The sequence below is a fragment of the Dermacentor albipictus genome, chromosome 1, assembly GCF_038994185.2.
Source record: "Dermacentor albipictus isolate Rhodes 1998 colony chromosome 1, USDA_Dalb.pri_finalv2, whole genome shotgun sequence".
NCBI lineage: Eukaryota > Metazoa > Arthropoda > Arachnida > Ixodida > Ixodidae > Dermacentor > Dermacentor albipictus.
In genome coordinates, this window is record NC_091821.1 from 369835491 (window position 1) to 369850548 (window position 15058).

At 46.5% G+C, this 15058-nt stretch overlaps 1 protein-coding gene across 4 annotated transcripts; it reads left to right on the forward strand.

The window, feature by feature from the left end:
• The first annotated feature begins 3902 nt into the window (after positions 1-3902).
• On the forward strand, positions 3903-8163 carry LOC135904127 (uncharacterized). Of its 4 annotated transcripts, none has more exons than XR_010565018.2 (3): positions 3903-4760; positions 5446-5526; positions 7506-8163. XR_010565018.2 is itself a non-coding variant. In XM_070536098.1 (2 exons), the coding sequence occupies exons 1-2, from the start codon at positions 3964-3966 to the stop codon at positions 7528-7530; spliced, it is 822 nt and encodes a 273-aa protein (XP_070392199.1). In that variant the 5' UTR covers positions 3903-3963; the 3' UTR covers positions 7531-8163. The 4 variants fall into 4 exon arrangements, 2 of the variants coding, with proteins under 2 accessions (XP_070392199.1, XP_065290816.1); XR_010565019.2 differs by having other exon boundaries at positions 7564-8163; XM_070536098.1 differs by lacking the exon at positions 5446-5526.
• Positions 8164-15058: the final 6895 nt, after the last annotated feature.

Below are 15058 nucleotides of genomic sequence, written 5' to 3' on the forward strand. Positions count from 1 at the left end.
TTTTTTTTGCTATTTATGGTTCCGTCCTTCCTATCTCTTTTTTTTCTTGCTCAGCATTTAGTGGATTGTTGGAGAATCCGCAGTGCACCATGGTGTTGTTCTATATACCGCCCATGACTGGTTCTTGTACTCTTGTACGTAGTGCTCTACACTTTCTCGTAGGTGGTGCTCGTAGTCTCCTCTGTGTAGTCTTCCGACGTTGGCGAAGTCTCCTCCTCAACTTCAATCGTCGTCTCCTCAGAAGTTGTGTCGCTGTCTCTGGTGCGTGCCATCTCTGGCACTTTAGTGAGCAGCCCAAGCACCCACGTCGCGAACTTCGACGGGCGTTCGGTCGCTTCGTGTGGGTTGGGTACGACCATTGGTGGATAAACCTCACTTCCCGCTTCCTCGCGATCTTCGGGTTCCGTCTCATCGCGACCGAAGGTCATGTGGTACGCGATGAACACGGCCAAGGCGACGCACACCACCAAGGAAAGGAGCACGAGCGCGGCGTGCCTCACGTACTCGTAGCTCGCCGGCGTGTTGCTCTGTGCCTTTGACGACGCAGGCTTGGGGCTGGTTCTGCCACTCGAGTAACCGGGGTCGTCGTCGTCGGTGCGTCTGGCCGCAGAGCTGTCTGTGCCACCTGCCAGGCGCTTTTCATCGTGCGCTGCCACAAGGCTGCTCTCTGTCGAATGAGAAGCGGAATGATGTCCGGTGCGCCGTCCATCTGGATGTGACGGCCGCCTGGAGACGTCCGCGGCAACGGTGCTCCCGAAGTCGTTCAAAGGAACGTCGCTAGACGCTGTCGCGAGTTCCACTGAGCCTTCGGGTCCAGAAGGGGGCAGCGGTCGTCGTTGATGGGTGCTCATCATCTCCGTGCTTGTAGCCCGGGTGTTTACAGGCTGTGCAACCTGAGTCGGCGACGGTTGCGATTTGGTGATGATGACGACATCAGAAAATGGCACAAACCCACTGTGGGGGAGGGGCTGGTTAGTTTGAAAACTGAAAAGTTAGTTAAAAACGAAAAATGAACTGATAGTAACAGAATAGAGGGGACTTAAAAGCGTACTCAGCCTTGCAAGAGCAAAACTCAAAGGACGAACGTGCGCGTCTCAGTGACTGACACCTGCTTGAACTGAGAGCTACCCCAAGGAAGACATGTTGTGCCCTCGCTGTCGTAGTAGTTGCTCAAAGAAGGACAAAATTTTAGCCAAGCTCGAGTACTGTTTCCAGCAAACGACATTACATTGACACTTGAATAAAGAGCGAGAAAGCGGGTGGTGAGGGGGACACACGAAACGTTCCTAAAACAAAAATAAACAAAATAACAAACCGCGACACTTGCGGTGGTTCTAGCAGTGTGTCTAGATTAAGCCTATTGATTTATTCTTCAGCAGTAATAATAGCTAGCTGTCGTAGATAGCTTTCCAGTATACAGGAGGACCCCCTTGGAAGGAGCTAGACGTCTAATATAACGACTGAGATATCTACTCCAAAACGGCTGATGTTTCTCGTTTATCTAGCCCTTGCTATTCACTTTGATGATTTCTATTCGTGACGCGACGCATTTAGATGGGGGCGAAATGCAATAATGTCCATGTACCGTGCTGTGGTTGCATGTTAAAGAGCCCCAGGTAATCAAAATTACTCCGGAGTCCCACACTACGGCGTGTCTCTTAATCATATCGTGGTTTGGGCACGTAGAACACGATAGTTTAATTTTCTTTAATTTCTGTTGTATCCCAGCGATAATCCGCATTGCGAAATATTTCTTAAATAGGAATCTTTAATCTGAATGATAAGCGCTAGAGATAGAACACGAACTCCGTATTACTGAACGTGGCTCCATCAGCCCCAGCTAATAATGTCCCGGTTCGTTTGCAACATTTAAGAATGTGGTACTTTTCGTCTATTGTTGTCGTGTACCAATAAGTTCAAAGAAGTTGAAGCGATCGAAAAAGAGGCATATTCCAGAAAATCTAAGGACTTGCGGGGGGAGAAGTATTTTGAAGTTATTGAATTCTTGTCGTCGTTGTTCTTGTTAGATTTCTTTCTTCATTGCTGTTTCCTTGGCATATTCTCCTTGATATCATACATATTTCAGATATGAATGGCGCTTAAAAGACAGTAAATGGCGTCCCTCTTGGGAGTTAGTAGCATGAAAACATTGCGCAAAACGTTTTTACCAGGTATATGCAAACAAAGAAACTGAATCAACAAATGACTCTCATATACGTAATCATATTTTGGTGGAACTTCTATACAACTGCCATAAGAACATATTGCGTTATAATGTATTATAGCGCAACATATATCTTGCACTCAGTTATCTATTTATTTTCTTTCAGTGCAGCTGGTACATGGGCGACGCTAACCAGCCAACATCACGTTTCTGCTTGCAACAGCTTAATTTATAGCAAATAAATATTTCATCATTCTTTCTAAGTCGTCGTTAGTCTTCAACCAAGTAACACGCTCGTTTCCTCTGATTAATGCGGCCGTGCGTCGCTTCAGTTATCGATATCTGAATCGCTTCAGTTATCGATATCTGAATTCATTGTCAATGGCTCCAAACTCCACCTCCAGCTCTTTTTGTCCTTCTGGGACCGCACTCACAAATATTTTCGTTATTAAGAGATGCTTTAATTTGACGATCGTTTTGACTAATAATTTGTTCATTTCGACGATCCACCGGCGCTTGTTGTTACGAACTGGTCAAGGGTCTGAGCTGTTCCGTTATTAGGGCTCAAATCCCAGGAGGAGTTATGAGGTACCTCTACAGAAAGTTGCCTCGATGGTCCACGCTGACACCAAGGTATTCTAGTGGCTCTTCGGGATGCCCGGACAATAACAGGCGTCGTCTATAGCGGCCCCTCCAACAGGCGTTCCTGAAGAAACTCGCAGACTATAGTCCAACAAACCTTGATCTATACACGCTTCACAGTGTATCACGCTGATGAGCCCGAGTCTACTTAAGAGCGACACGCAGAGGTAAGCAAGCGCAAATACAAGATAGCAGTACCTAGGTGACCTTCACCTTGTAGTTCAACACATTCACGGTCCAAACACCTAACAGCTTGACTAATACCGGAGTACTCTTTTTACGTGGCAGTAGATATCTTGAATTTCGATAGATGAGAAAAAGAGAGGAAAACAAAACAATTCCAGTATCATGAATGACTGGAGCACTGTGAAATGCAGGGATCAAGATGCGGTTACGCTGTACAATATTTAAGCGTTCTCATCAAAGCATGTTTAATACCATTGCCCACGCAAGCAATGCAGGGAGAAGGTACGTCTACACGAGCGTAAGTTTATTACCCTTTTGAAGCGAATAGCATTCTTTGGCTATTTCGCCCTTTCTTATGGTCGGTGTCTGTACAGTGTACAGTGTACAGTGTGTACGTCACCGCCGTTAGGAAGGCGATGACGTAAAGAGCGCGTACGCTAGCGGAACCAAGTTGCGGGGTGGGTTCGTTGCCGAACGCTAAATACTATAGCTCTTGATATGCACGTGCTTTTCACCTATACTATCGCTACAGATGTTGTGGTTAAAAACTCTGTTCCTTAGGGAACTACGCAATGAACCACCAAACGCTACCCAGACATCCTCACTGCAACAAATAGAATATACATTCGCCGTCAAGTGGACCATAATTCCTTAAATACAGTGGTTAGCCTTTTATTTTATTCGGCTATTCGCTTAGATTGACAATCATCGTGGATGGTTTAGGCACAACTGTATCTCCAGTGTATTATTATTATTATTATTATTATTATTATTATTATTATTATTATTATTATTATTATTATTATTATTATTATTATTATTATTACAAGGATGGTCTGCCTCGCAAGTTTGAGCATCAAAGCCGAATGAAGTGTACGAGAAAGAAGAGGGACCGCCATTCACGTGACACGCCGCGTTCGCCCGGTCGCGTGCCTCTGCGAGAAGAAGGCGGCAGCAGGCGAAGACAGACGATGCAGCGCTATCCTTCAGAGAACGCCGGTCCTCAACGACCTCAGGACGATACCGCGGAGTCGTGGCAGAGCGCGACGCCGGACTCGCTTTCCTCCTCTTTGGCGGAGGAAGCTCCGGCTCTGCAGCCTCCGGCCTCTGCGCTACCGGAGCTCAGCGGGCTCACACCAGAACGGCTGGCGGTCACCGGACCTTCAACCACGGCGTCCGGTCCTTCGCAGCACGAGCCGAATTTCGAGCTGGTGCCGAACTCCTTCCAACGCGATCCATATCTACAAAGAGCGCCGGCACCAGCGAACCAGGCACACGAGGCGTCCTCACAGCGCGAGGTGTTCCACACGGCGAACACCTCCTTTCAGCCTGCGCACGTTAACGCCGTCCCGCTGCGCCTGGTGCAAGTGAAGCTTGCGGATTCCACACCTCAACGAAGTACCAGCAAGTCCATGCTCTCGTTCTCCGATAGCGGCGCCGGCGACCTATGCACGTGCTCGATAGTTGGTGCGTTGCTCCTGCTTGCGGGCCTGCTGCTCTTCTACTACGTCTTCCGAATGAGCCTGTCGGCTAGCGATCAGAGTGGGACCACCACGGAGACCGTTGCTGGCGTCGAGGTCGTGTTACGTCGGGCCGAGCCTCCTAGGGTCGGCAGACTTCCACGGCACGGACGCGAGGAGCAACGAGACTCCAATCAGAGTGACCCGGTGACGGTCTCCGCGGCAGTCACCACCGAAGATGTCTTGGACAACGAAGCGGCGGGAGAGAGAACTACCGCTGCGACGTCGAAGGAAACCGTGCCGCCCTGGTACGTGATCGTTGAGTCGCCGCAGTGATACTTCGTCAGGAAACTGCTTTTTCGAGGTCTCAGACTCCGAATAATACTCCGAGACTAACGCTAAACGTGATAGGACATTCAGAAAGTTTCTTGTCTCACATCTTCTTCAACGACAGCGATACGCGATGGATAGAAAGCCACAGTGTTGGTAACCTTCCTGTGTCTTCTATAGAACCGCAGTTCTTTATTTAATACCATAGCGCGCGAGCAAGTAAAGCACTTCTGAAAAAAAATTTGCCGCCAATCTACATCAGTTCAAATGTAGACTGTACATTGATTTTAACGGCTGGTAGCTTGCCACAAACTGCCGAATCGAAAATAGTGCAAAACCAATCGCGATGTTTTTAGCGATTCTTACATTACCCATTTAGACTTTCTATTGCCGATAACACATTTACGTCAAAACATACAACAAAATAATGTAACTTGAGACTTGTTTGCATAGTTTCAACGCTTGTGCTGCAACTATGTTAAAGAAATCGTAAACTGTAATAAATCAGAATCGTATTCACGTAGTTAGTCCTACATATCAACATTTTAACTGTAAATGAACGGCTTTCGGGCACGCGTCCAAAATGCAGGAGATGTTACTCCCCCCCCCCGAAAAAAAGAAAGAACTGTGCAGTGCCTGTCATATTTTTCTTCGCGCTTTCAGGGAAAAGTCGTGGAGTCCCAATTCAACATAACAGGATCGCTGCGGTCATGCATCACACGCACGAACAGTCAAAGTTACCAGGTATGGGGATAAAACAGTTCGCGACACAAATGCGCTGTTTGAAACAAGAATAGGAGAGAGATTTTTACCTGACCACACGCACACAGTATACTTCCTCGTTACCAACCGTGACCTACCCCCCTCCCTCCCACGTTTGCATGCACCGCAAAAGGCTAAATGGCTCTGTTGCTTTCATTCTGAGATATCACGCTCATTCAAGCAATAGTGAAACTCATGCCGACAAAATGAGTTTCACTGCAAGGGTCAACGATACAAACAATAAGCAAGGATACGGAACATAGGGTGAGAGGATTAAATGGTTTATGCATACGGGTTCCCTTTGAGGAACGCTCGCCGCTGCATTTATTTATCTGTCCCTGACTACAGCCAATGGAACTAAACATTGTGCGAAAGCAGCGCCACTTTCCGGCGTAAGGTCCCTGTTATAACACGTACAAAATAGATTGTGCGAATCCGACCAAACGTATATGTGAAGCGAAGCTTTCGTAAAGCGGGTAATTAAATTTTCTGCAAATAAATGTGATAACGCTGTGTTTCCACTCATGCAACCGTTCAGCGGCTTTCATCGTGAAATTAAAAATGTAATTCTCTTTAAAGGACGTAACCATGTTGTTAAACGGTATGCATTCACCACCGCTGATCGCCTCGCTTTTCCAGAAGGCACATGGTATTTTTAGCTTTCAAGGATTTGTTTACAATGGGGCTTATGAAAGTTAATTGCATAAACACTGGCTTTTGAAAATGAAAGGAAGAAGAAGCCACACAGCACTATGAAGATTTACAGAGTAATAGGGTGTTAGAATATTAAAGTATTATAATATTAGGCTTGACAGTTTTATTTCACTGAAGTCAGAAAACGCCTATCACTAGCGAAAATCCATAGAAATTCTGCACTTCCAACATCCTTAAGTGGAACCGACAGTAGTCTACTATCCGACGATTCAGAGTTTCATTAAGATGGTTGTGCTGTGGTATTCCACCACTTAATGACTTAATGTAATGTGTCATTCACCTGGTTCCTCCCATTATCATCCCCCATTGTGACCCTTTTTCTTCCCCTCTTCCCCTTCCCTTACGTAGAGTATAGCAGGCCAGATGCTCCATTATCCGGCCGACCTCTCTACATTTCCAATGATTAAAATACTTCTTCTTCTTCCACCACTTAATTTTTACTTGCACAGATCTGGTTTTGTGGCGTCATCTCTGTGGCGCATTTGGAATTAGCTGGAACCTACTGAACATTTTTTTTTATCCTGCCGGTAGTTTTGCACTTGAAAAGTGACTTTCGGAGACTGCCCTTCCTAACTTGAGTTGAGTTCATTTATGCAGCACTATTGTAGTCTCGTTTGAGGCATCGGTGATAGGCTACAACCGCTGGAACGTTTACCGAACCGTATAGGATCCCATTTGAAAAAAAAAAGAAATAATCACATTGTTAATAATCTCGTATTTTAATCATTCTCTCACTTATCACCGCGACTTCTTTTCTCCTACATAAGATTGTCAAGTTCAAATATCAAAAACTCAAATTTCCAAACTTGACTGACCACGCTCCTTTGAATTACCATAACTTTTCCAAACTTCTACCATCATCTTCGTATTTTTTGTTGTTGTTTTTCTGTACTATGCATTCATTTAAATTAGGGTCCGTATATTTTGTATTTTCATCTATTTTTGCATTCTCGTAATACCATCCAAGTCATGGCCTAACACAAATAGTACGTTGGTATACTATTTATTGCAGGAAATGATAATCATCGTCATCACTAGGGACATAATGCCCCTGTGCCTCATTTGTTTTAGCCTATGGTTACACTAAAATGTTACAGTCTTAAGAGAACAAAGAAGCGCATTATTTTGCTAACACCCCCCACATGTTCCCCCAGCCCAGCATACACCCCGAGGACAGCCCTTCTTAAATAAAATTTCTTCATTAATTAGCTCATTAACATACTACCTTGACCAACCCTCAACCACAGGTATATACCATCTACTATGGAGTAGAAGAGAAAGAAGAACTATGCTGTGCCATTGCAGTTCGAACCATAACAACAGAACCACGCAAGCAACCGATCTGATGGCCCAAGTTCCGCAGCTGACAAGAAAACCGCTGCAGCGAGGTGGTCCAACGCAACCGAAGCCATCGCAAGTCGCTCCAGCCATCCCGAGGCCGTTGTCTGCACAATGGACTAGAGCGCACCAGCCTTGCTCGTTCTGGGCTCCATACCAGCAGGGAGTCAAGGCACCAGACGTGCTGGATAGGACGAGGCCATTCCTGATCAAGGACTACATGAAGGCGGATGCGCATCCACCGGCCGAAGAGGGGCTGTCATACACCCACTGCGCCTTTCTTCTAACTCTTCTGGCGATCATTGCTTGGGCCCTGCTTTTATTCCGCGTGATGCAGACGAAGCAACGTCCGGAAGCACAAACTACTGAGTTTTACTTCTTGCGAGACTTTTCCGTCCCCGACCTGCCACGTACGACAACGACGAGTTTTGCCAACGGCACTCTAGTTCCAAGCACGGGACTCACTCCCGAAACAACACACCCATTTTCTGAAGAGCAATCGTGAAGGTTTGCGAAGTGTTCCTATTGTGTGAATTAGCGATAAGTGCAAATAAAGTTTAATTGCGAAGCGCCTTTTATAACGGTGCACCGAACACTATATATTTTTCCAGTCTCACGAGTTGCGCAGACAAAGCAGCATGTGAATTCAACCCGCCGAAAGAAGGCAACTGAAGCCTTCGTAAGCTTGCTGTTTCCTTGTTAAGTACCGTAACGCGAATCCGAAGAGAAGGAAGTTCACAGATGACAGTCTTCTTATTTCTCCAGGTCTTTGGCGCTTATTCGCAGCAGGGACTAAAGGATATTTTTTGCTTGACGTAATGGTAACATGCCTACGCTGATGAGATTCAAAAATCTCAAGTATTAACGCTTTCAGTGCGTAACATTTTTCAGGGGAGAATGCGCAGATATGTCTTTCTATAGAGTTGCAATGCATTCCCGCTTATGGCGCGCAGTGTCTTGAAGGGTTTGGATATTTCTGTAGGAGAAGCTGTGATACCTAGTGCCGACAGTGCAATACGTAATCAAATGATGTGCTTGATGGCTTTCGCAAGTTACTATTGTAGCACTTATTTGATGTTAGCCATAGGTTCTCCCGCACGTTTTTTTTCACGCTATGGAGCCCATTTTTCGCTCAACTGAGAGAAGTCTTCCTCATTGCGAGCGAAGTGCTCTGTGGTGCGCGCATTACAACGTCACCTTTGTAACGCCACCACAAGTAGGTCAACAAAAGCCTATTTTTATGCGAAGCATATTACTAGAGCTCAACCCAGCTCTTCAAGCGCGGTGGTGTCGCCTTCAATACCACGTGACACCGTGACGTCACAACAGAGGAGAAACGGGGCTCCAACTCGTGCCGTCGCTCGCGGCGTCGCCTTCAAGGCTGACCACGTGACACCGTGACGTCACAACAGAGGAGAAATGGGGCTCCAACTCGCCCCATCGCTCGTGGCGTCGCGGCGGTATATAAGCAGCTGCGCTTGCCTCTGCTAGACACTCACGAGGTGAGATGCCTCCTGGAGACAGAGCTGCTCGTTGGAATGAGAAGCGAAGGTTGCGGCGTGCTACAGAGTCTGTTTCTAGGTGGCTTTGCTACGGCGCAGCGACTACGCGCCCCGCATCGGACGCGGTGAGCGTCGAGCAACGCAGCGTTCGGCGCGACAACTAAATGTGCGCATGAGCAAGCGCCGTACGCCTGAGCCGACGCCGACGACACCGGCTTTTCTGCGACACGAGCTCCTTAACGCTGTCGCGTTAAAATAAAGGCTAGTATGCTTCACATCCTGGGCTTAACCTTAACTAAGCCACAGCCAGTTTTTTTGTTATAGGTTATGGGATTTTAGGTGCCAAAACCACGATCTCATCATGAGGCACGCCGCGGGGAGGGGGGGGGGGGGGTCGGAGGGGGTTGCTCCGGAGTAATTTTGACCACCTCGGCTTCATTGACGTGCGGCCAGTGCACGGGACACGGGCGTTTCCGCACTTCGCCCCCATCGAAACACGGCCGCCACGCCTGGTATTTGATCGCGCGAGACCTTGCGCTTAGAAGTGAAACCCCAAAGCCACTGAACAATCGTGATAGCTGTCAACTAAAGCTTATGCGGCTGCAACCTATGAAGCGCATGTAGGAGCAGCCATCGGTGATACCGGAAATTTATTTATTCTGAATGCAATATGCTGCCTTCGCGAAAACAATCGATTTAGGAGCCCTGCACTAAATGGATGGATAGATGGATGGATGGATGGATGGATGGATGGATGGATGGATGGATGGATGGATGGATGGATGGATGGATGGATGGATGGATGGATGGATGGATGGATGGATGGATGGACAGACGGACGGACGGACGTATGTATGTATGTATGTATGTATGTATGTATGTATGTATGTATGTATGTATGTATGTATGTATGTATGTATGTATGTATGTATGTATGTATGTATGTATGTATGTATGTATTGTTGGGGTTCTCACACCCATGCTCTTGGGACAAAGGAACGACAACACAGTAGTGCAAACAATCACAAGGGCATTTATTGCACCTTTCATAGATCAATGCCTGCCAGCCGAGTTGCTATCCACAAAACATGCCGATGGGCGCGCGACAAATCTAGAAGTCCGGCTCACCGCGACCGGATAACGAGCGAATATGTTCACCCCATGCTGGATCCCAACGCCTAGTCGTTCGCGCGTACGGTCACGCGAACGGGGGCAGTTCGAAGGCGGCCACGCGAGACGGTCTCGCAGAAGCATGGATCGGCGCCCGCGCGGGACGTCCACCGCGCTCACCGGTCCGCAACCCAAGAGGAAGCGCCTTGTCTTTCGACGCCCAAGTAACCCCGGCTGTCGGCGGCGTTAGCAGCGCAACACTTGTGCCCTCTCTCGTACTGCGCATCAACCACTACGACCGCCGCGGGCGCCAGGCCACGCGGCGAAGCCGGATTACAGGAGACGCGTGAGAGTCGCTCATCAACACATCATGTATGTATGTATGTATGTATGTATGTATGTATGTATGTATGTATGTATGTATGTATGTATGTATGTATGTATGTATGTATGTATGTATGTATGTATGTATGTATGTATGTATGTATGTATGTATGTATGTATGTATGTATGTATGTATGTATGTATGTATGTTATGAGCGTCCCCTTTAGAATGGGACGATGGGTTGCGCCACCAAACTCTTGCTATTATACTGCTTAATGCCCTGCCTTGGTTAAAAAAGGAAAAGAAGAAAAGGAAAAAAAAAACACGATGAACTCCCACAACCAAATTTCTTCGCCCCCTAATGTGAACTTTGCTTTTGTATGTCTCCGTTTCTTGTTGTTTCCCTACTTTTCTTCCACCAATCTTCCAACCACCTTTTACTAATCTCTTTGCGGACGTGTTTACTTTCCCCCTGCTAACGCTCAACGCAAGGGCTTCAAGAAGGCAGTGGTGCCTAAATAGACCGTTGGGCCGATATCTTCCCATTTTAATAAAACATGCACCCTCATTTCGTTAACTTTATCGCAGCAAGCACATGCTTCTTATTCCTTCTTATATCTCGCTTTATATGTGCGTGTTCTAAGGCATTCTGATCTCGTTTCGAAAAGTAATGAGCTTCCCTTTGAGTTATCGTAAATTGTTTCTTTCCTGATTTCGTTTTTTCCTCTTAAGAAGTTATTAATGGCAGGTTTATTTTCTATTGCCGCCACTCATGAGCTTATTTCAGCCTCTCTGACTTTTCGTTTGACGTTCTTTGTTGCTGTGTTGCTCACCCTACAGGCCGCATACTTGCTTGTGGGCTTCCTAGTTCTCTTCCTCCACTGTGAATCAATGTTTTTCCTGCACAGATACCTCAACACTCTCCCAGCCCATTTACTTTCTTCCACATTCCTCAGTCGTTCTTCGTAATCAATTTTACTGTGAGCTTCCCTCATTTCAAAACTTATACAGCCAATATCACCCTCAACAGCTTCATCTGTAGTCTTCCCGTGAGCGCCCAATGCGAGGCGTCCCACTGACCTTTGGTTGCCGTCGAGTTCTGATTGTACCCCAGATTTAAAGCAAACATCCGCATTTCCAAATGTAAGCCCAAATTTAAGTCCTGCACATCGAGTGCCATGGTGCGGAGCGTGTTGGTGCCAGTGGCGTGGAGAAGTTCAGGAAAGCTGGGCGCACTGAGAAAATTTCACACGAGCGCATATCGCGTTGCAAAACCATCACGCTGTCACGTTGAACAACATTTGAATGTTTCGTCCATGGATCGGCCTTCGTCTTTAATGGTTTTGCAAGCGTCCATGTTGAATTTATATGTTTATTTTTCTGCGCTGAGCCTGCGCGTACAATTCAAGGAGCCTGCGCCTCCTTGGAGAACTGAGCAAGAACTGAGCAACTGAACGGAGAGCAAGAGAGAGACATCTGCGAAACCTCGAAAAGGTCAGTAAAACATCTGTGACTCCTGTAGACTGGTACTCTACACCTGAATAAAAAGAAGGGGAGATGAGAGGGGTTACGAGTGGTGACAACAGGGACTGAAGGCGGGAACCAATAGTCCTCCAGATGGATCTTCCACAGCCGCGAGTCAAGCTCCATGTGGTGCAGTAATGCAAGAAAGGTTCGAACTGCTCTGCAACAGGATTTACAGTACAACAAAGGCCTAGAATCAATAAAAGAGGATCATTTATTGATCTACGAGATGCCTCGGAATCCTTATTTTTTGTAAAAAAGGCATAGTCCTTGCACTAACCTCTGCAAATTTCCATGTGACATCATACAATAAATATAAATGTGAGTATAACTATATACATGCTTGAGTGCTTTCAATGCCCTCATTAATTGCACTCGTAAGAGTGAGGCCCATCTCCGTATCACACCGTAACACTTCCGACATTCGCTGACATCTAAACAGTTATTTCATTGCGCGGTAGAATGTTCGCTGGCTCTCGCAGTAGTTTACAGCAACGCCACTTTCTTCAGCCAGCCAGAGTTAATTTTACTTTTCTGAAGTTATGCGAAGAAATCAATTCTCGATAACATTGGGAGAACGTGTAATGGAAGCTCAGAAAAAAGGTTTATATGCAAGTGAATTTCCGTGGTATATCGGATATACAAGTTTTTCATTATTAACTATTCCTTTCGCCAATTACATTGCGAGAACCCAAGAGCGGTCTTTTTGTTTCCTTCGCAAACCGCATGTACGCATGACAGTTTTTTGTTTTTTGATTAGGTGAGTGATATACGTGTTCCCCGCGCATGCTTGAACTAACGCATAAAAGCAATATGTAGCACAGTAAAATTTCCTCAGCTCACGCTTAACTCAGCTTCTACTATACGCCAGCGAGCTATGCTACACGATCCCAGTCCGGTGGACTAATTCGCATCCTTATGTGGGACCTCCCCGCTGCTACAAAGAACACAAAAGTTGCACAACACCCTCGGCACCACCTTCTGAGCAAATGCTGATTCCATCATAGCGCACGTGCTTAGATGCAAGAGCGTTTATGCAAGAACCTTGTCTGGGCATTGACAATGTGCAATAACATGGCGTTGACAACGGTTAAGAGAAAGTCCTTCTTCGCGAGGGAAACCTGCAATATTGTGGACCCTGGAATCATGATTTATATCAGTATAAAACTTGTTCCACTATTTTCCACTTCACAAGTCTTTCTAATTTTACACTGCCGCTTTGATGCCTAAAACAAGTTGCAACAATTGAAGAAAAGAAAAGGAGCGCAATAGCGGACGTAATCTTCTTCGCAAGAATGCACTCTGTGCCGAAAGTAAAAAAAAAAAAAACCTTCAACGTTCTCCATAAAGCCAAATCATTTGTTAACATCCACTTCCGAAGGTCTCCGGCCTATTAATTTCAGAGAAAACTAACAAATCTGATAGCTTTCAGTTCACTAAAAGGTTGATGGAAACAGGCCATAATTAAAGGTCGGTTTGTTCGTATACCACCTAGATATCACGAAGAAACATATGCTATACATCTTTTAAAAAATAATCGCATGTTCCAGAGGTCTCACTTCTGCTATTGCGCAGTACCATTTTATTCGCATTTTCACCTCATCGAGTTCGGTTTTCTGAGGTTAGTGACTGTGCATAGAACAACCCGATTCCTTGCCCATCCCCTATTGTGGATACGTGCAAGATCTTGAAAAGCGCATCATTACCATCAACATCATCATCCTTAAAACCATGGTGAACACAGTCAAGCAAATGTAAGGCACACGCGGGATGAAAATTATTATGAACTTTCTATACACGCAAATCCTTCCGAGACAGATCACCGTCAGTAAGGTACCAAGGCAAAGAAGACGAAGCCAGCTGCAGTGTTTAGGCCAGAGACGATCGAACACTACTTACTGGAATGCCGGCGTTTCTCCTCCCTGAGAAAAATGACATTAGAAATTACAGAGCGACAGCTCGGCCTGCCATTGAACACTCCGGTACGGCTGTGTTTCGGAGCGTCTGTGCTTGGGCACTCACACAGGAATCTGTGCATCGCCTTAGAAAAATTCATTATTGAATCAAACTAATTTCATTGTTGGCCGTATGATTTATTTCATTCCTCCTTTATTGCCTCATTTATATTGCATAGACATTATTTCCTCTTCATTGAATGGCAGTCCACTGAACCGTTTTCGAATTTCCTCGCTTCAATTTATGCAAGAAAATTATAGATTTTAAATTCATTACATGAACACATAAGTCTGCCCGACTCTTGGCCAATCCCCGTGAGTGGGTACGCGCCAAACTCATCAAGGTCATCATCGTCATCAGCAACAACAACTACCACAATAACCGTTATACACCAGCCTGATTTACTTTTCCGTTTAGGTTTTTCTCTCTCCCCTTCCCTTTAACCTTTAACCGCCGGCCTCTTGGCGAATCCCCCGTAGTGGGCAAACGCCACAAGCAACGAGCAAGCAAGCAAGAAAACAACCCCCTGCCCACTGTACGGTCCTTTCGAAACGACTGCCCATGGACACGCGTAGAGAAATCAATATCGCCCACTTCTTCAAAAGGCCGAGAATACCATCAGCGCCACTGCAGCCAAGCGACGCGTTCCTGACGTTGGACCAAAACGAGTGGACCAGTGAGAGCTGCGAAGTGCGCCTTGCAGACCTCAATACAAACCTGGTGACATTTTCACTGGTGCATGCCGACTTGGAGGACCCCGCCACGCCACGCCGAGGTGTTGAAGATCCCAGCCCACCTTCGTGCACCCGGCTCGTCTTAGGCACGTGCCTTCTTATCAGCGCTTTGTCGGCTGTTATCGTCACCCTCAACTGGCTAGACTGGCCGTTCTTGCCACAAGACGCTGTGCGTTCGCCTGTCCCGCATCGCGGTACTTCAGTGCCGACTGTAGCCTACAGGGAAGTTGCTCCAGTTAAAGCAAAAGAGATGAGAGTCGCCACAGCAATGCTGGATCGAGAACACAATATTTCGACGCCGGGTCTCAGTG

What these genes read in the sequence shown, in the direction of transcription:
- LOC135904127 (XM_065434744.2), top strand. Translation starts at nt 3,964, where the DNA reads ATGCAGCGCTATCCTTCAGAGAACGCCGGTCCTCAACGACCTCAGGAC. An exon ending in AAGGAAACCGTGCCGCCCTG is followed by an intron (nt 4,761 to 7,563) that starts GTACGTGATCGT and finishes GTGCCATTGCAG; the next exon opens with TTCGAACCATAACAACAGAA.